The sequence below is a fragment of the Micromys minutus genome (genome assembly GCF_963924665.1).
Source record: "Micromys minutus genome assembly, chromosome: 19".
In the NCBI taxonomy this organism is placed as follows: Eukaryota; Metazoa; Chordata; class Mammalia; order Rodentia; family Muridae; genus Micromys; species Micromys minutus.
In genome coordinates, this window is record NC_137954.1 from 41,233,086 (window position 1) to 41,251,373 (window position 18,288).

Genomic DNA, 18,288 nt, shown 5'->3' on the forward strand with positions numbered 1-18,288 from the left:
GGTGGAGCCAACCCAGTATTAGTTCGACTTTAATGAGCCTCCAGACAGGAGAGCCTGGGAGCTGCGCTCCGGCCCCCTCCCACCCAGAGGACCAGCAAGTTAAAAATGCCACTATTTGCATGACCCCGCCTCTTCCCGCCCCTCCCGGGTGGCCGCCTGGGCAGGCTATTTAAGCCCGGGTCTCGGCCGTAGGCCGGCGGTCCGCGGTCTTGCCTCGCGCCTTCCTGAGCTGAGTGGGTACCGGGAGTGCGACGCGAGCTAGCGGGAAGGGACGGTGCGGTCAGTCAGCCGTGCGGTGACTGCAGCCACCTGCCCGAGCCCCGTGGCCCTCCCTCAGATCCCGGCGATGCGCCGTAGCGCCGTCTGGGCGCTGCTGCTGGCCGCAGCCCTGGGGCTCGGGGCGCGCGGGGTGCACGCTGCGGTGGCCCTCGCCGACTTCTACCCGTTCGGCACGAAGCGTGGCGACGCCGTCACCCCGAAGCAGGACGACGGCGGCTCAGGGCTGCAGCCCCTCTCGGTGCCCTTCCCGTTCTTCGGCGCCGAGCACTCCGGACTCTATGTGAGTAACCCCGAGCTCCAGGGGGCTCCGGGGAGGGCGCCGCTGCCCTCCACCCCAACTCGCGCCGCCGCCGCCAGCAACTTGGCACCGCGGCAGCCAGAGGTGGAATGAGGACAGTGCTTCCTCTCTCCCGCGGCCAAGGCCGGACAGCGGCTGGCGGGAGAGGCGTGGGCAGGGCGGGGCGAGCTGCCGCCAGGGCACCTAGGCGACAGCCTGGCCAGCGAAACGCGGCGCGCCCCTACTGCTCATGGACCGACCTGTTTGGGACGATGGCAGAGTTCGACAGGCTTCCGCAGAGCTACGGGACCCCCAGTGCCTAATGGGGAACTTTCGTTCCTGTTCATTCACAGAGAGCTATGTGGCAATGGGCACGTGGCCTCTGGCCACAGTTTCCCTAGTGGGGCATCTGGCTTATGATGGTCTTAGCCCTCCCTAAGCCATTTCAGCCTCACCCACAGTTAACACCCAAGGCCCAAGGCCAAAAGGAATTCTGGCGTGATTTGCTTCTTTGCAGAAGACCTGCGCTGGGCAGGGCTGGCAGCTAGGGGCAGTGTAGAGGGGTTTACACCTTCCCCCTCACCATCTTTAGTCCGGAGGTTGGCCACCAGGATCAGACCTGAACAGAGCTCCCAGGGGTAATTCCTCTCGCCGCCCCCAGACACTAGTGCAGGAGAGGTCTCAGTGGATGACAAAGCTGGAGCGCTAGTCTTCCTGTTCTCAGGGTCTGACTGAGCCAGTCACCTGAGCTGTGACGTGACCACTTTGCACCAGCCTTGCCATCTCCTGAATTACCCAAATCCACCCAGTGCCACATCCAATGCCAGTTGCCATTACCTCTCCCAGTGAGTTTGCCCTTAGTGCCACATCCACTCCCAGTGCCTCCACTGGCACACTCACCTCTGCCATTAGCACTGCTGCCTTCAGCCGCCATGTTGGCATCCCTACCATCTTGAACACTGCTTCCATCACCAGTCACGTGGTCTGTACTGTCATCCTCCTGACCACCACCAACACCATCTCCAGAACCCTGCACCCCACAGCATCATGGCTGACTGACTCCCTGTGCCCACTCAGATTGGCCTCCTTATCTTGGTAGCAGTGCACTTCCATGATCATATCTGGTGACATGATCATGGAGGGACATAGAGAAAAAAGGCAGACATCCTCAAAAATCCTTCTGCTCTGGGACTTGACAGAACAAAGACTTCTGCTGTTGGGCGGTAGACAGGAAGAGCTGTGTTCTGGGTCTGCCCAGCAGGAAGAGACCTGTACATCCTAGGAATGTGAAGACTCATCCTAACAGAGCTGTCAACATGTTCTTTAAGCATTCTGACTAGACTTGGATTTTCTACTCCAAGTCACAGGTGAAAATATTATTAAAATGGTTGACCTTTATAACATGAGAAACCAACCCCTGGCTCTTAGGAAAACACACACCCTACCAGAGCCTCTCCCTGAAACATGGATACTCTTTTGAAAACAGTCACTGATGTGCTCATGGTGTGCCGGGTGAACCTCACCTCTCCCTTTGCTCGGTGGGAAAGGAGATGGAATTTCTTCACAAGGCCGTGCCCATACATCTGGCCTGAAACAGCACTTGGGGTACATGCATAGGAGACAATGACTCTGGAGCAGGGTGTCTGCTGAGTGTCCCCAGCCCCATCTGGGCCGAGAGGACCCTGGATGCCTCTGTCTGACACTCATCCAGTTCCACATAGTGAGGTATGGTGTCCGTAGCTCTCCTGGCCCTGACACGTTGTCTAAGAGTAGGCTTGTTGGAGTCGTGGCTGAAAGAATGAATGCCCCACCTTTCTGTGTCGCTCCACATTCCAGGGGAAGTCGGAAGTGCCCTGCGTGAGACTGGCACTGTTTGACTTAGGGACGTGCAGACATGTTCCCAGAGTGACAGCTCCATCTTGAGGGTGGCTCCTATCTAGAAAGGACCTTGCATTCCACAGCTTTCTTGTGTCCTAGTAACTGGCCCTGGAGTTGTTGAGAGGTAAGGAGAAGCTCCTGGTGTGGGGTGCTGCCCACCACCTGCTGGCTGGAGATGTTACTGCCAGACTGGTAGCAAACACTGAAGCTGTAGTATGACTGGCTGGGTCTGAGTCTTGTCTTAGTTGGCATTGGGAGCCCCCCTCACCCCCCCCCCGTGGCCTTGGCCAGCATATTACCTGTCAGCTTCTTTTCCTTAATTGTCAGAAAAGGGAGTGCTACGGGAGTGCCGAGCTCCTATAAGAGCCAGGCATCTGCTAAGGTGGTACAGTGGCTGTAAGCATGGGTCTTCCCGTTGTAAATGCAACCCAATCTGGATGAGGGCCCTCTGGAAGGTCACCTCCAACCTCTCTGTAAGTGATTCCTCCAGCCGTCCTGAGCCTCATGCCCTCTGACCTTCCCCGACACATCCTTACTATAATGGTCTTTGGGGAAACTCTGGGACCAGAATGGGAAAACAACAAGGATTTAGGAGTCAGAAAATAGGTCCCAAAGGTAAGCATGACTGTTTGTTAATAGACTGACTTGAAGTCTTGCTGACCAGAACGTTGGTTCTCATACCCTGGAGGCGAGGCTTGATTCTACACTATCCAATGAGCCTGTGTTGGCTTCCCTGCCCTTAGAGAACAGCCTTGGCTCTGCCCTTCAGACACTGGGCCCAGAGCAGCTTCTTGTGTTTCTGTCAGCATGTGGCCTTGTTATTCCTTGGTGTTTCAGGCTAAGAGGACAGTAGCTTCTCCCTCATTTTGATGCCAGGTTCTACTTGTACGTGGTCCTGGGTCTTAGCAGGTCACTAGATGTCAGTGGGGATTTTCTGGATGAGCAGAGCTGGCAGCCAGGCATCCTGTACAGTGACAGTTAGACTTGGGGAAGTAGAACCAGGCTGCAGTGAGAAGTGCAGGTGAGGAAGTCTTAGTCTGAGGATTCAGACTAATAACCTACAGGCTTGAGTGAGTGTCCACCTGCCTCCTTACTGTGCTCCTGCAGTGGGACCCAAAGATGTGTCTTCACTGAATGCCCCGCTCCTGGTCTGCCTTACTGTCTGCCCTCTCTACTTGTAGACGTACTCTCTGGAGTAGAGAGCATCAATGGGATTCTGTGTTTCCTCCTCTTCCCACACTTGCCCGGTTCTAAGAGGCCCAGCATCTTTGCTTCTCTGAATACATCTCTGACACTCATCTTAAATCTAAGATCCGAATTCCCTAAAGGCCCAGGACAACAGGAGATGGTGTTATGTAGAGAGGAACAGCACAGACAAGCAGCCCGGCTGGGGCAGGCATGGCTTCTGGTTCTGACTTGTAAAACTCTCCAGCACCATGATTGTGGCATTTATTCCCTCTCTGGGAAGGGCAAAAGGATGTGAGGTTGAGCATTTTCTATCCGGCCTGGCAATCTCTTCTCTTAGACGGAAGCATTCGTACTTATTTACATTTAATATGGATAAACCCGTATATCGGGCTTATCCTCCTGATTTACTAATGACATGGGAAATTGACTACTTTTCTCCTCCAGGAGCATTTAAAGTAGCTTCCAGTACTAGTCAGTAGGAGTGAAGCTTCTAGTTAGTCAGCAGCTCAGTTTCTCCATGTTCAACAGTTTTGTGTCCAGCAATAGGGGCCTTACCGCAGGTGGTGGAGAGACCCACAGCCTTGGCTTTAGCCTGTATAGTTAGAGGAAGCATTTGGAACCGCTTTGGCCAACCGTCTGTCTTCAAATAGAACTTTACTCCTTCAAACACAGTGCCAGGCCCTTACAATGGCATCCAGCTATTTCCCCAGCTGCTTCACGCTGTTGCCATAGTTCTATGTCTGTCAGAAGCCCAAACAATACACTGTTAATATTTTGCTGTAAACAGCTGATTGTCATTTAGAGAGGTTTTTAGATTAGATGTTTTTTCTGCTTACCCAGGTTGCCGTTTCCAGACCTCATTCTGTGGGTAGCAGTGGCTCATCATACTGTTCCAGTGAGACCTCCTGGAACATTTCTTGCAGGATTCACTCGCTGAGCATCCGTACTCTAGTTCGAGAAGTGTATGGATCTTCCTTCGTTTCAAAAGCTATGTCTACAATGTCAATGTGGAATTCTGGGTTGGACATTCCATTCTTAAAGGTGTCCCACTGGCTGGGCATGTGCACAGTTCCTCACAGGGACTCTCCTGCCGTTTTCACAGCACCCCTGGGCCTAACATGTCTTCCTCCCTCTGACTGCTTCCAAGACTTCCCTTTGCCCGTTTTTCCAGTGGTTTGATTCTCAGGTGTGTTTTTAAGTGTTTCTTCTGCCCAAGGTTCATAAAGACTGACAACCTGTGCTTACATAGTTTTCGTGAAATTTGAGAAACTTCTTAGCTATCCTCAAGCTGGCCCTGTGCATGCTGTCTTAGTCTCAAAGTCCTGCTATGCTCATAAGCATATCAGAGTATCATTTTGTCACTATAGTGTTTAGAACAATAGGATTTTACCCTAGTTCCCTGGGCTATCTAGTTTCTGCCTCTTGGTTACTCAAGCAGTGTTATCTTTAGGTTCCATCTTGTGGAGTGGTCCTTAAATCAGATTCTTGTTGGTCACTCCCATATAGTGTGTGCCACCATTGCCATAGCATATCTCGCAGGCAGCACACCACTGTATATCAAAGGGCTTGTGGCTGGCTTGGTGCAGAATATCTTCCTGTACCAAAGGATGTAGGAGTGAGGGCTGTATGTTGGCACCACCTTGACTTTTCCATGTTCAATGAGTTGTGTGTTGCACAAACAATGTCAGTTTGTGCAAAGCAACTTAAAGTCGTGACAACAAACAGCCTGTTTGTTGGGAGATTCCCATGGGACCCCTTTGGCCAACAACTCAATTAGATGTAACCCAATTCCAGTATTGGAGGCTTCATTTGGTGACAAGAAATGGCCTGTTGGGACTTTGTGTCTCCCATTATTTGGCAATTTCATTTAGTTCACCTGTATATATGTGAATATTTTAAGACCCTTCTGCATTAGGTGTCCATATGACCCTTTACTTTTAGCTCTCTCTCCCCCATGTTCCCTTCCTCATTTCCCCTCTTCTCCCCTCCCCCACCTGATCCTCCTGTCCCAGCCCCCCACACCCATATCCATCCATAATTATTCTATTCCCCTTTTCTAATGAGATCTATCTTGCTATGAGGATGTGGAATACCTCACTCAGAATGATTTTTTTTTCTGGTTTCATCCATTTGCCTGCAAATTTCATGATGTCCTTTTTTTAACATCTGTGTAATACTCCAATGTGTACATATACCACAACATCTTCATCTATTCATCTACTGAGGGACATCTAGGTTGTTTCCAGTTTCTGGCTATTATGACTAGAGTAGCAATGAATATGTTTGAGCAAGTGTCTTTGGGTATATGCCTAAGAATGGTATAGCAAGTTCTTCGGGTAGATTGATTTGGGATGTTTTTGGATTCACAGATAGTCTGATCTGTAGTGGCCTAGCCTCCTAAAGAAACATTCAGTGTGGTCTTTGCTTTGATTTTGCCTTTGTTTTTACTCCTGAGGATTGAGCATGCTAGGTAAGTGTTCTGTCACTTAGGTACATCCTTAGCCCTTGGTTTTCCAAGACAAGGTCTCACTGTCTATCTTAGGCTAGCTTTGAACTTGTAATCCTCCTGCCTCAGCTACACCAGTTCTAACATGACAGACATGTGCCAGCATGCCTGACTCGATGTGTTTTATTTTAGGTTTTTTACTCATTTATGTGTACATATTCATATGTATGAATGATCATACATATCTCTCTCTCCTCTCTCTCTCCCTCCCTCTCCCTCCCTCTCCCTCCCTCTCCCTCTCTTTCTTTCTTTCTTTCTCTCTCTCTCTTTCTCTCTCTCTCTCTCTCTCTCACTCTCACTCTGTGTCCTTCTTCACTTTGGTTTTTGAGAAAAGATCTCTCATTAGACTGGAGCTTACCAGTTCAGCTAGATTGGCTGTCCAGGGAATCCTGAGGACCAACCCATCTCTTCTTCCCCAGCAGTGGGATTTCAAATGTGAGCCACAGTGCTCGGCCCTGTTGGATGACTTTAGGGTTCACATGCATATGCAGCAAGCACTTCACTGATACAGCTTTTAGTCCTCAGCTACTTTATTTTTTTACTAATAGAATCATAGTACTAATAGGACCAACAGAAGTTCTATTTTAATTGTTCCCACATCTTTTGTTTCTCTTTTCCTCCCGCTGATGCCTTATATTTAGAATAGTTGCTTTAGTACTAATTTTAGAAGGTAATTTCAGTGAACTACTTTGGCTACATGCTGGCAAAATAAATGAGAAAGCATTGTAAACAAACACTGAATTCCTAATGTCACTTTGTCTTTGACAGTTGTGCTTGTATCTCTGAAACTAACAGATGAATGAGTCAACACACAGAGACTGATGTGAGTGTCCCAGTTCCTTTCTGTTACAGTGTTTCCAATGAAACACTGACAAAGCCGTTTGGAAGAACGGATTTCTTTAGCTTTCACTTCCAGGTCCCAATCCATGATCAAGAGACATCAGAGCAAGAGCCATGGAGAAAGGCTGTTTGCTAGCTTACTCTCTGGCTCTTGCTTAGCTAGCTTTCTTATAGAACCCAGGACCACCTGTCTGGGTATGGTACTGCCCACAGTAAGCTGGGCCCTCCTGCATCAGTTAATAATCAAGATCATTCTCCACACACATGGCCCAGATCTATCTGACCTAAGTAATTCCTCAATCAAGACTTCCCTCCCAAGAGGACTCTGGGCTGTGTCAAGTTGACAACAAAGCTAAGTAGGACAGTGAGCATCACTCTCAGAGCAACTGTAGATTCAGAGAGGAAGAAGCATAAAATAAAATGTGGCTTTGTGTTGGGTTTGAATTGGGCGGATCATTTTAAGCTTACAGTACATACATCTCTGTGTGTATTGTAATACTGCTTGCAGATGCGGGTGTGTGTGTGTGTGTGTGTGTGTGTGTGTGTGTGTGTGCATGATGAATTTACATATGAGTTTACAGTCATGTCAGGAATAGTCTCCTGGAATGATAATAGAACTGAAAATTCCCATCACCCAGGAACATCAGGATGACTTAGTGCAACACATCACTGGTGTTTGCTTGTGGTGATGAGAACCTTCTGCACTTTGGGCCAAACAAGTTAGGCAGGCTGCCTGGCCAGCAAGTCCCCAGGAATCTGGTCTCTACCTCCTAGTACTGGGATGACGATCATGACATCACACCTGGCTTTTTAATGTGGGTTCTGAGGATAAAACTCATGTCCTTGTGCTTCTGAGGTAACACTGAGCCCTCTTCCCAGCCTGATATATGTGGGTGAAGGGTGTGTGTGTATTTCTTTACAAAGCAGGGCACGCTATTTGCTGACCAAGCCTTCCATAATTACATACCCACTGTATATAGCCACTGGCCTGCCCCCTTGTCCTTAAGATTCAGTGCAGGCTCAGGCCTTCTAAAGGCTCTGCCAGTCTGTCTCAGAGTACAAAGAGAGAGAATGCTTCTAGGCAGAGCCTTGACCCTAAACATTCACACCAAGATCAACCCAGTCACTGTGTCCTCTGAACTTACACAGAGCTTGTCAAGAGTCAGACATAGCTACCCTCTCAGGTAGCCTTCTCCCTGCAGCTGAAGGTCCAAAGTTTCAAGAGAGTTCAGGAAGCAGTGGTCTAGCCAGTGGTGGACACATAAGGCACGGTAACAGTCATTACTCACTGGCAGGGAATGTCCGGACGGCTGGGTTCTGGCCCTGCTGAACATGGCACTTAAGCAACACCTGGTCAAGTGTGCTGGGGGTGAAGCCATAGCTCCATTTACACAGGACAATTCAGAGACAGCTGCAGACAGAGCATCACTGGTCATATTCTATCACAAGCTCAGATCAAAGACATCATACCATAAAGTGAGCTAAGAGAGACACTTAACTGGACCGACAGCAAGAGTGAGGATACACCCCTCCCAACCCAAATGATCCCTCCTGGAACTGCCCCTAGTGACTCTCTTGTCCCTCTCACAACTGCTTATACAGCTCCATAATGGCTGTCTCTGTACCAGGTTGGTTTGCTAGGGGAGCCCTCTAGGCCTGAGAACAAAGGATGCTCATACGGCAGCTCTTCCCATGCCTGTAATGAGGATTCCTAGCTGCCCAGAAACCTGAAAGAAAACAGAAGGCATGCCTCCAGCCCTCAAAACCTGGGGTTGGGAGAGCTTTGTCATCTGGGTCTGGATAGAGAAGTTTAAGCTGGGACTGATCTGATCTAAAGTTTGCATGACTAGAGCAGTCTCTCCTGTAGGCCAGAGCCTCTACTCAGAGCAGCCTCTGGCCCCAGGCTTCAGGGTAGTTGGCCCAAGTTCAGGTCACATTGCACTTGGTCTTCAGGCGTTCCTGACTTCAAACAAGTCGGAAATGCCAACAGCTCTGCCTCTCTGTTTCCTCCACCCAGGGCTGCCTTCCTGCAGAAGCATGGAGGGGGAAGTGAGGGGTGGTGACAGGTAGTGCGGGCTGGGCAGGCAGGCATGTAGGCAGTCCCATACCATCCAGAATGCTCCAACCTCCACCACCTCCGGCTGTGTCCACAGTCGCTTCTGCCTTCCCGGCCTCCCAAGGCAGCTGGGCAGCTCACCAGGAATCTCAGCCTGGTCCTGGCAAGGCTACCCACAGTCATAGAGGGGAGGGCATCCCTGGGAAGCACGGACTCTCTATACTCTTCTCTGTCCACTGCAGACTTACCAGCTATCATCCTGAAGGGTCCCTCCTGGGACCTCTATCCCCCACCCTGGACTGTGACATCCAGGTGGCAGCCCTGTTTATCTCAACAACAGGTGTTCCTGAACTGTCCCCAAGAACTGCTGGTCCCAGAGGAGACCTAGGGGTGGCCACAGGAAGGCCCTGTTTGCCTAACTTTCAGGAAAGGGCCAGGGAAGGCTACAACTCTGGACCCAAGGCCAGCATGCGGCATCTTCAGCCTACAGATCTTTAGAGAACAGTGTCTTCCCTTCTTGCCCAGGGTGGCAGGCTTTGGGTGGTGGTGGTGGTGGTGGTGGGAATTGGGCATTTCTTCAGCTGTAGCCCCTCTTAGGACAACATCTGGGCTCGTGATCAGGTTTCTAAGGAGCCAGTGGCTGAGTAGCTAACTGGATGTCACCTCTACAGCCAGGACAAGGATCAAACAGTTACTTGTCCAAGAATGCCTGGTATCCACTGTTCCAGCGAGGGAGGTGGGGGTGGGGAATCAGTCAGGCACTCAGGTCTCATTCTCTCTCTTTGTTTTCCATGCCATCCTGCCTGCTTCACAAAGTGGTGTTGCAAGTACAGAAAAACTCCTTTAAAAAAAAAAAAATGACACCTGGGGAGACGCAACTTCTGTCAGGGTCTGAAGGAGAAGGCAACTCATGACTCCCCAGACCTCTGGCCTGGGCCTTGCCGTTACCTACCTCCATGAGAAACTCATGCATCCCATCTGGAGAAAGGAAGCCCGTGAAGCTCTGCCCAGGAAAGGGAGTGAGCCAGCCCAGCATCTGGGCCCCCATACCTGCTTTGCTGTGGTCCTGGCACTGCCCTGTCCTGGCATGGGAACAGGGCTGGCTTGTTCTGCCTCCTTCCTGGACTCCCCTGCCTGACACCCCCTCCCCCCACTCTGGGCCTGCTCCTACCAAACCCTGAGAAGAAGAACAGTAGCAGTGTGGGGTGGAGCAGAGGAGACCTCAGAGGCCTCTTCTGTACACAGTATACACCTTACACTCTTAAGGCAGGAAGGAAAACTCGGGGAACTACGAGTGGCCAGTGACGGTGAGGCTGTGGGAGGGGCAGTGAAACAGGACCATAATCTAGAGATGACACACCTCCATCTGTAGCCCAAGTCCAGCCCCAAAGATATTGACCTCCTCTTAACCAGAGTTGCCTTTGCCATCTGTGACTTTTAGTCCTTACATCTTTTCTCTAAAACAATCAGAAAGGGATTCTTGATGTGTGTGTACCAAAGTCAGGCGAGTGTAATGCAGATCCAGAAGAGGTCCAGGGCTGACTACGCTGCACCCTCCCTCTGGGTGGTTCCTCCTGGCCAGCCCCTGAATGTCCCTCTGGCAACATATCCTTGAGGCCTGTGTACAGCCTCCACTCCATCCACAAAGAGGCACCACCTTCTTTCCTTCACTGTTTCCAGGGTAACCACATCTAGTTACCCTGCTCCTGATGGTCCCGTCTATTCCTGGTCATTGCTGTGTGACTGTCAAAATAGACTATGTGGTTTATATGCTTTACAGTGATAGACACTGGTTCTTCTTAGTTTTGTTTCAGTTACATTTCCCAGCTTTATTGGAGTAAAATTGACAAAATTACATGTGTGTGTGTGCATATATATTTTTTCAAGTTTTATGCAATGCAGTGAGTATATATATATATATATATACTGGGAATGATGGCCATGATAAAAAATTATGTGCCTTCCTTCTTGGGTGTTTGCCACAGGTGGGAGGTGATATAATATCAAGTGATACTGTATTTCTAATGCAACCAACACCATTGGACTAGAGCCTTGTACAACTAAGGCCTGAAGACTAAAATCCATTCCAGGTGCCTCTTCCCCCACCCCATCCCCCAACTCTACATGTCTTATACCCATGCATCTACTCTCTGCTCTAAGTTCAGTGTTTTAAATTCTATACATGAAGCATGTGGTATTTGTCTTTCTGGGCCTGGCTTGTTCCACTTATCACAGTGCCATCTGGGCTCAGCTATATTGTTGCAAATGGGAGATTACTTTCTTCTCCATCTGACTATTCCAGGGGGTGCATGCTGTGTGGACACCTGTATGTGTGCTTGGTGGGAAAGGCATGTGCTGAGGAGCTCAATGACTTGAGTTCAAACCCTCAGACCCATATCATAGAAGGAGAAAACCAGCTCTTACAAGTTGTCCACTGGCCTCCACATATAGGCCATAAATATGTAGCCACACCCATCATACCCACAAGTAACTAAATGTTTTTAAAACATAAGGCAGAGAGCAATATAGGGAGAAAGCCAGTGTTCTTGCCTGGCCTCTGCAGGTGTATACACACACACACACACACGTAAAACTAAGACCATTTTGGAAACATAAGCTAGAAGGATATATTCTAACAGACATTAAAGTTTACAGTGATGGGAAAAGCTCAGGAGGCCTTAACCCTCCACAAAGGACTACAGTCAACTAAGGAAGGCTGCGAGCAGGAGAAATAGTCTTCCCCCACAGAAGGGCACACCCTCGTTCATCCAATACCAAATGATCAGCCTGAGATCACACACACAAGGAACGTTATACAGACTGAGCAGGTTGTGTCTGAGTATTTATAAATACTTATGTGTCTACATATAACAACAATTAGTGAGAAAAAAGAAGCCATCAATTTGGAAGAGAGCAAAAAGAGGCATATAGGAGGGTCTGGGGGGACAGAGAAAAAGGGAGGAATGATGTGAGTAAATTATAATATTAAAAAATAAAAGGAGGGCTTGAGAGACGGCTCAATTTTTAAGAGCACTCACTGACTGCTCTTCCAGAGGACCTGAGTTCAATTCCCAGCAGCCACATGGTGGCTCACAACCATCTGAAATGGGATCCAACGCCCTCTTCTGGTGTGACTGAAGACAGCAAGTATACTCATATACATAAAATAAATAAATCTTTAAAAGAGAAATAAATAAAATGAATAACTAAAAAATACAAAATAAACAAATTTCAAAACCAAAAACTTTGCATGAGGCCTCCATGCCCAGCAGTCCCGGTGCAGGGTCAGAGAAATGTCAGAGCCTGAAACAGGAGCTTCCTGCTCCTGCTGGGCTGGCTGGCAGAGAGCTCTGCAGATCTGCCCGTCTCTGGGATTCCAGACACTCATAGATATACCCAGCTTTTACACATGGACTGGGGGTTTTCTCCTTCAGTTTTTAAATTCATAATTTAAAGTTTGATGAACATTGGTTTAACAGCAAATTAATTCATTTCTAATATAAGCCATGCCTCATATTCCCAACAAAACCACAACTTGATAACTGAGGAATTCACGCCATTTACATATTGCAGGACTGAGACAACTACACACTGTCCATCCAGGTCAAGTCATGTGAGCCTCACAAAGAGAGCCCTTCCGTCTGTACCCCTTACCGAGTGTCTGGGGACAACATGAAGGCCCAAGTAGATGTCACACACATTGTAGGTTTGCTCTCTTAGCTTAGGGGCCTGGCGTTTACAGTAAGCCTGCTCTTCATCCCCAAGAGGACAATCTTTCAGGGCTCTGCAAACAATCCAGGGAAATGACCTCCCCGACAGCTGACGGGGACTGGCATTCTTGTTTGCAGCAAAAACCAAGGCTGGGGCCATAGCGAATACTTCCTTACCATGCTTCCTCCTCAGACCACATGGTCTTGCCCAAAAGTTTTCCCAGGGAATAGTCTCAAATGGCTGTGACGTGACCTATGTCCATTTGTCACCCTCTGGGATGCCGAGGTGTGACATCATTACACCTGCCTGATGGTTGTAAAATGATGTCTACCTCTAGGATTCCATGTGGCCTCGTGGCCTGCTTTGTCTGATGATAACACCACCACCGCCGGCAGATTTCCTTTTGTTGGCATTTCCCATTTATTTCCAAACTAGAACCTTTAGTTCACTTTAATATGCTGCGTAAGACGGGTATGTGCATAAGACAGGTGTGTGCATCTGCATCTTGTGCTGTGGCAGCTGACGGGTGATCCCAATCTTCATTGCTGTGTGTTTGTTCTGTCTCTTGGCTTGCCACAAGGACTCAAGCAGCACAGAAGCCTTTCCCTGCCTTGGACTCCCTTTGCTACACTTGATCTTAGCCAAAGGCCTAGAAGGGTTGGACTCCCTTTGCAAAGTTTGTAACCTTTATAAACCCTCAATGCATGCAGGTGACGCTCCCCCCCCCCAGAAGTTCTAGTAGCTAGACCATACATGCTAAAACAGCTGTAACTGCTTTCCAGCTCCTCAAGGTGGGAACGTGATCAGATCCTACCCCCAGATGTCCCTAAGGGCCCTAAATGGTCCTTTTCTAATGGCCCGAGGCCAGAGAGCAGCCAGACTCTGCCCAACAAGAAAAAGAAAAAAAGAGGAAAAAAAAAAAAAAAAAAAAAAAAAAAAACACCAATCCCTGAGCTTGCCTTAAAGATTGGGCCACATAATCCCTTCAATGCCAGGCAACCCTGGAAAGCTGCCCCACCCTCCGCAAGAAACCCTATATCAACCCTGAGGGCTGCCCCGTGTTCTGCTGCTTCTTATCAGCAGAGGCAGCCACCTTCCTGGGTTTTCCCCCCTAATAAATCTCTCATGTGAGCTTTGTTGTGGTGTGACCTTGTGGTATTCCTTGGCTCCTGACTGCCAGGATGCCTTTCAGAACAGAACTGAAACACTTTTGCCAGAGCAGAGCTATCACTGAGGAAGCCTACCTCACCCCCCAGCCTTCCAACCCCCACCCCTTCCAGAACAGAGCAGTAACACTTTCACTGGGACAACCATCCCCAGAGGGAGCAGAGTTTCTTACACACACACACACACACACACACACACACACACCTGCCTGAAGCAGCTAGAACAGAACTGTAGGGGAAGCCTTTCCCATCAGACCTGCTGCAACAGTTACACTATACATTCCCTGCTTACTGGTTTTTACCATATTTTGAGTATTTTAACTACTCTATCTCACCTCTCCTTCAAGGAAGTGCTGCTCCTGTGGTCCTCAAAGATTCTCCAGATGGTACCCTACAACCGTTAACATATCGGAGTTCAACTAAAAGCTCCACTGTTCATTTACTCCCCCTCAGAGCATGCAGTGACCTTTCCCAGGCAGAATGCTTTTGTTGTCTTGAGTTTTAATTTGTAGATCTTCTACACGGTTCCATTAGCTATAGTGTCCCTTTTGGTCCTTGTCCACTTAGATTTATACTCTTAACATCTTTCTTTCCTTCTTGCATCTCTGACCTTGCATTTCCTGTCAACTTGAGGTTGAATCAGTCTCTGTAAGTGTGGCTCTGTAATTCTATGCATTCTTGTATTATTGCCTATGCAAATCCCCTTCATTTCATGACTTCAGTGTCTCCTCTGAGCCTAGGTCTTTATATTGACACTGCTGTCTCCTGGCACACTGAAGACTTAAAATGCCACTGTTCTCTAGCTTCCAAGAAAAGTCCAATGGCATGAAGAGACCCACAGCAGAACATCAGGCAGAGCTTGGGAAATCCTGTGGAAGAGGGGGAGGAGAGATTGTAGGAGCCAGAGGGGTTAAGGATACCACAAGAAAACCCACAGGATCAACTAACTTGGGCTTACAGGGGCTCACAGAGGTTGAACTGCCAACCAGAGAGCCTGCATGGGACTGCCTTAACCCTTCTGCATATATGTTACAGCATGTGGCTCGGCTTTCTTGTGGGGCTCCTAATGGTGGGAGCAGGCACTTGTCTCTTGCTGGCTTGTGGGACCCTTTTCCTCATACTGGGCCGCATCATCCAGGCTTAATATGAGGGACAGTGCCTAGGAGGCTGGCCCTTTTCTGAAGGGCAATGGAGGCGGAGTGAGTTTGGAAGAGAGGGGAGATGGATGGAGGTGAACTGGGAGGACCGGGAGGGGAAACTGTGGTTGGAATATAAATTATGATGATGATGAGGAGGAGAAGGAGGAATGGTGAGATTAAGCTTAAAAAAAAAAAAAAAAAAAAAAAGGCAGCCATGGGCGCCTGAACAGCTCCTGGAGTCTGTCATCCTTCTTCTTTCAGAGTGGCTTCCTGCATTTGGCTTTCTACATTTCCCACACTGGTTTTGGGTGGCTTTGTTTCAGTCCCCGAGGTTACTGGAGGTGCAGCTGCATGCCCCTTGTCAGTCCCGGAAGGCTCTCCAGTGCCTGCGCCCTCACCGCTCTCTGGTCCTGTCTCTCGCCTGTGTTCTAATTACTCCATCTTGTCCCTGTTCACAAGTCCAGACAGTTGCTTAACCCACCTACCTTCTGGTTTCAGCCCTCCACTTTTCTGTACTTGCATCGAATCCATTTAGAAATCTATTCTGTTACTTCGTTATGTGTATTTGATTGCTTGTTATATTTTGCCTTTTGGGAAACCCTGACTAGGGACAGCAAGGGAGTGAAGAAAAGACAGACCATGGATACACATGCAGAAATCATGTGGTTGGGTTATCTGATGGAGATAGCACCCTGCAAGTTCAACACTTCTAATTTCTACAGTTGAACAGGAAGCTGACACTATTGTGTCCTGCTGAAAAAGAGGACTTAGCTAATCTTGGTAGGAGCACTATCTATAGGGGAGAACTATCCATGGGGAAGAACTATCTATAGGAGAACACTATACATGGGGGAGAACTATTTATAGGAATGCATCATCCATAGGGGAGCACTCTCCATAGGGGAGCACTCTCCATAGGGGAGCACTCTCCATAGAGGAGCACTCTTCAGGCTGTAAATATCGACAGGAAAAGCTATGTTGGACATTTTCTGCATACATTTGAACTCAGACCCAAGGCAGGTTTGCCACTGCCATGGCCTGAGGCACAGGGTCAGGCGTGACTGTGCTAGTGCCAATAATGCACATTTACTCTGGGCCTTAGTTGCCCCCTCCCCTTAGCTATCATTCATCTAAACAACAAACTGAAACCCTAGTGCCCTGTGAGGTCAGAGCTAGAGACAGTCCATCTGTAACAAAATGCCTTCTACTGTACAACGCATAAGCCACAGGATTCAGAGAACAGTCCTCAAGGCTGAGAAGTCCAAGGTGAGGCCTGCCTTCTGGCTCATGAACTGAAGTCTTCTGGCTGTGTTCTCACGTGGCAGAAGGCAAGCGTTTGGGTTTCTTTCATGAGGGCATTGATGTCATTCATGAGAACTCAACCCCCATAACTGTACCAGCACCTACATCTTTGACTTAAAGATTTAACGCATGGCAGGTTAGCTAAGAAAACCAGAACACAGAGAGGTAGGCTAAACTGTCTCAGGATAGCATGGCTAGTAAGTTTCAGAGTCAGGGAGAGCCTTGTGCCTGCCTGTTTGGAGACCCAAGCACACATTTCCCAACTTGGCCATCACAGCCTTTCTAAACCATGCTGGTCCCTGAGCCTCCTGTTTTCTACTCCAAACTTGGCTCAATGCAAGAGCACTGACCCACTCTCTCAAGGCCCCTGGCCAGAGTATAGCATAGGTAGCAACTAAGCCAGTGGTATGGCACACAGCTCAGAATCTGGAGCTGCACACAAGACAAGAACAGGGCTACATGGTCCCATTTCAGAGGTGAAGGGTTGTCAGCCAGCCTGAAATGCCTGCCTGAGCTGGATCACTAAGAGGATGCTGGGGGGTGGGGAGGTTGCTGGGGGGTGGGGAGGTTGCTGGGGGGCGGGGCAGCTGAGATACCACTGGGATGACCACCTTCTGCAGTGCCTGGTACATCTGCTTCCTGGCTTTTTGCCTCACAGGTAAACAATAATGGGATCATCTCCTTCCTGAAGGAAGTTTCTCAGTTCACCCCCGTGGCCTTCCCCATCGCCAAAGACCGCTGTGTGGTAGCAGCCTTCTGGGCAGATGTGGACAACCGGCGTGCAGGTGACGTCTACTACCGGGAGGCCACCGACCCAGCCATGCTGAACAGAGCCACAGAGGACATCAGACGGTACTTTCCTGAGCTCCCGGACTTCTCTGCTACCTGGGTTTTTGTTGCTACCTGGTACCGTGTGACCTTCTTTGGAGGCAGCAGCTCTTCCCCTGTGAGTCCAGGTGGCTGTGTGGCCTGGGAGGGAGGCTGTGTGGTTGGGACCCTGCCAAAGCAAGTCAGGTATAGGTGACCTATACCCAAGAATAACTCTGGGCTCAGGCTCATGTCACTTCTGAAATCACAGGGCTTCAGCGAAGCAGGGAAGCCCAGCACAGCAATTCTCCTGTGGGGGCTGCACAGGAAGCATGGTGCTAGGAGGTATCCTGCTGGAATGGCTCGGTTCTCTAGCAGTTCCAGGGTGGGGCAGGGTTGAGGAGGGTCTGTTCTAGGTAGGAGGGTTTTTTTTATTGACTTTTTTATTAATTAGTGGGAGGTTTTTATGGTTGTTTTGTGTATGCATGTGCATGTGGGGTATGTCCTGGATGTCCTGGTCTGTGTCGTCATTTCCTGAATCAACTAGGCAGGTTCTTTGAGCTAGTCTAGCAGCCAACAAAACCCAAGCAATCCTCCTGTCTCCACCCCTACCCCACTGGAGTTACAGGCTTATGTGCAGCCATGCTCCAATTTATACTGGTACCTAACATTCAAATTCACACCCTCACACTTGTGTAGGAAGCCCTTGTACAGCTGAGCCACCAGCCCAGCCTTTGTTGGTTTTATTTTGTTGTTGTTGTTTTGTTTTGAGTAGGGTATCATGGAACCCAGGCTGGCTTCAAACTCACTATGTAGCTGTGGTGGCCTTCAATTTCTAGTCCTCTCAACTCGGCCTCCAGGGTGCTGGGTCCACGGCTATGTGCCTCCATACCTGGCTGTTGTTCCAGGGCTCTCAGATGGAGTGGCTGAGCCCTTTGTGTGGGTATGGTTGGTTGATGCTGCCTACCCAGACAAGTATTTTCCAGCACTAGGATCTAAGCCACATGGAAAGAGGCCCTGGGGTGCAAGTGGCCTTTCCAAGCTGGTTGTTCACACAGTAAGGCCTTTTTTGAGGGCACCTACTGGATGGCAGTCAGTGTCCCAAGTACTGGATGACAATCCTGGACAGAACCAACAAG

General features: G+C 49.3%; 1 protein-coding gene across 1 annotated transcript in view; it reads left to right on the forward strand.

Annotated features, from left to right (window-relative positions):
• Positions 1-346: 346 nt before the first annotated feature.
• SNED1 (sushi, nidogen and EGF like domains 1) overlaps positions 347-18,288 on the forward strand; it is a gene marked incomplete at its 5' end in the record, with an annotated part of 53,407 nt that continues 35,465 nt past the window's right edge. The window contains 2 exons of the mRNA XM_080932713.1: positions 347-559; positions 17,001-17,288. Of these exons, the coding sequence (XP_080788839.1) occupies positions 347-559; positions 17,001-17,288 (501 nt within the window). The remainder of the gene's footprint in view (positions 560-17,000; positions 17,289-18,288) is intronic.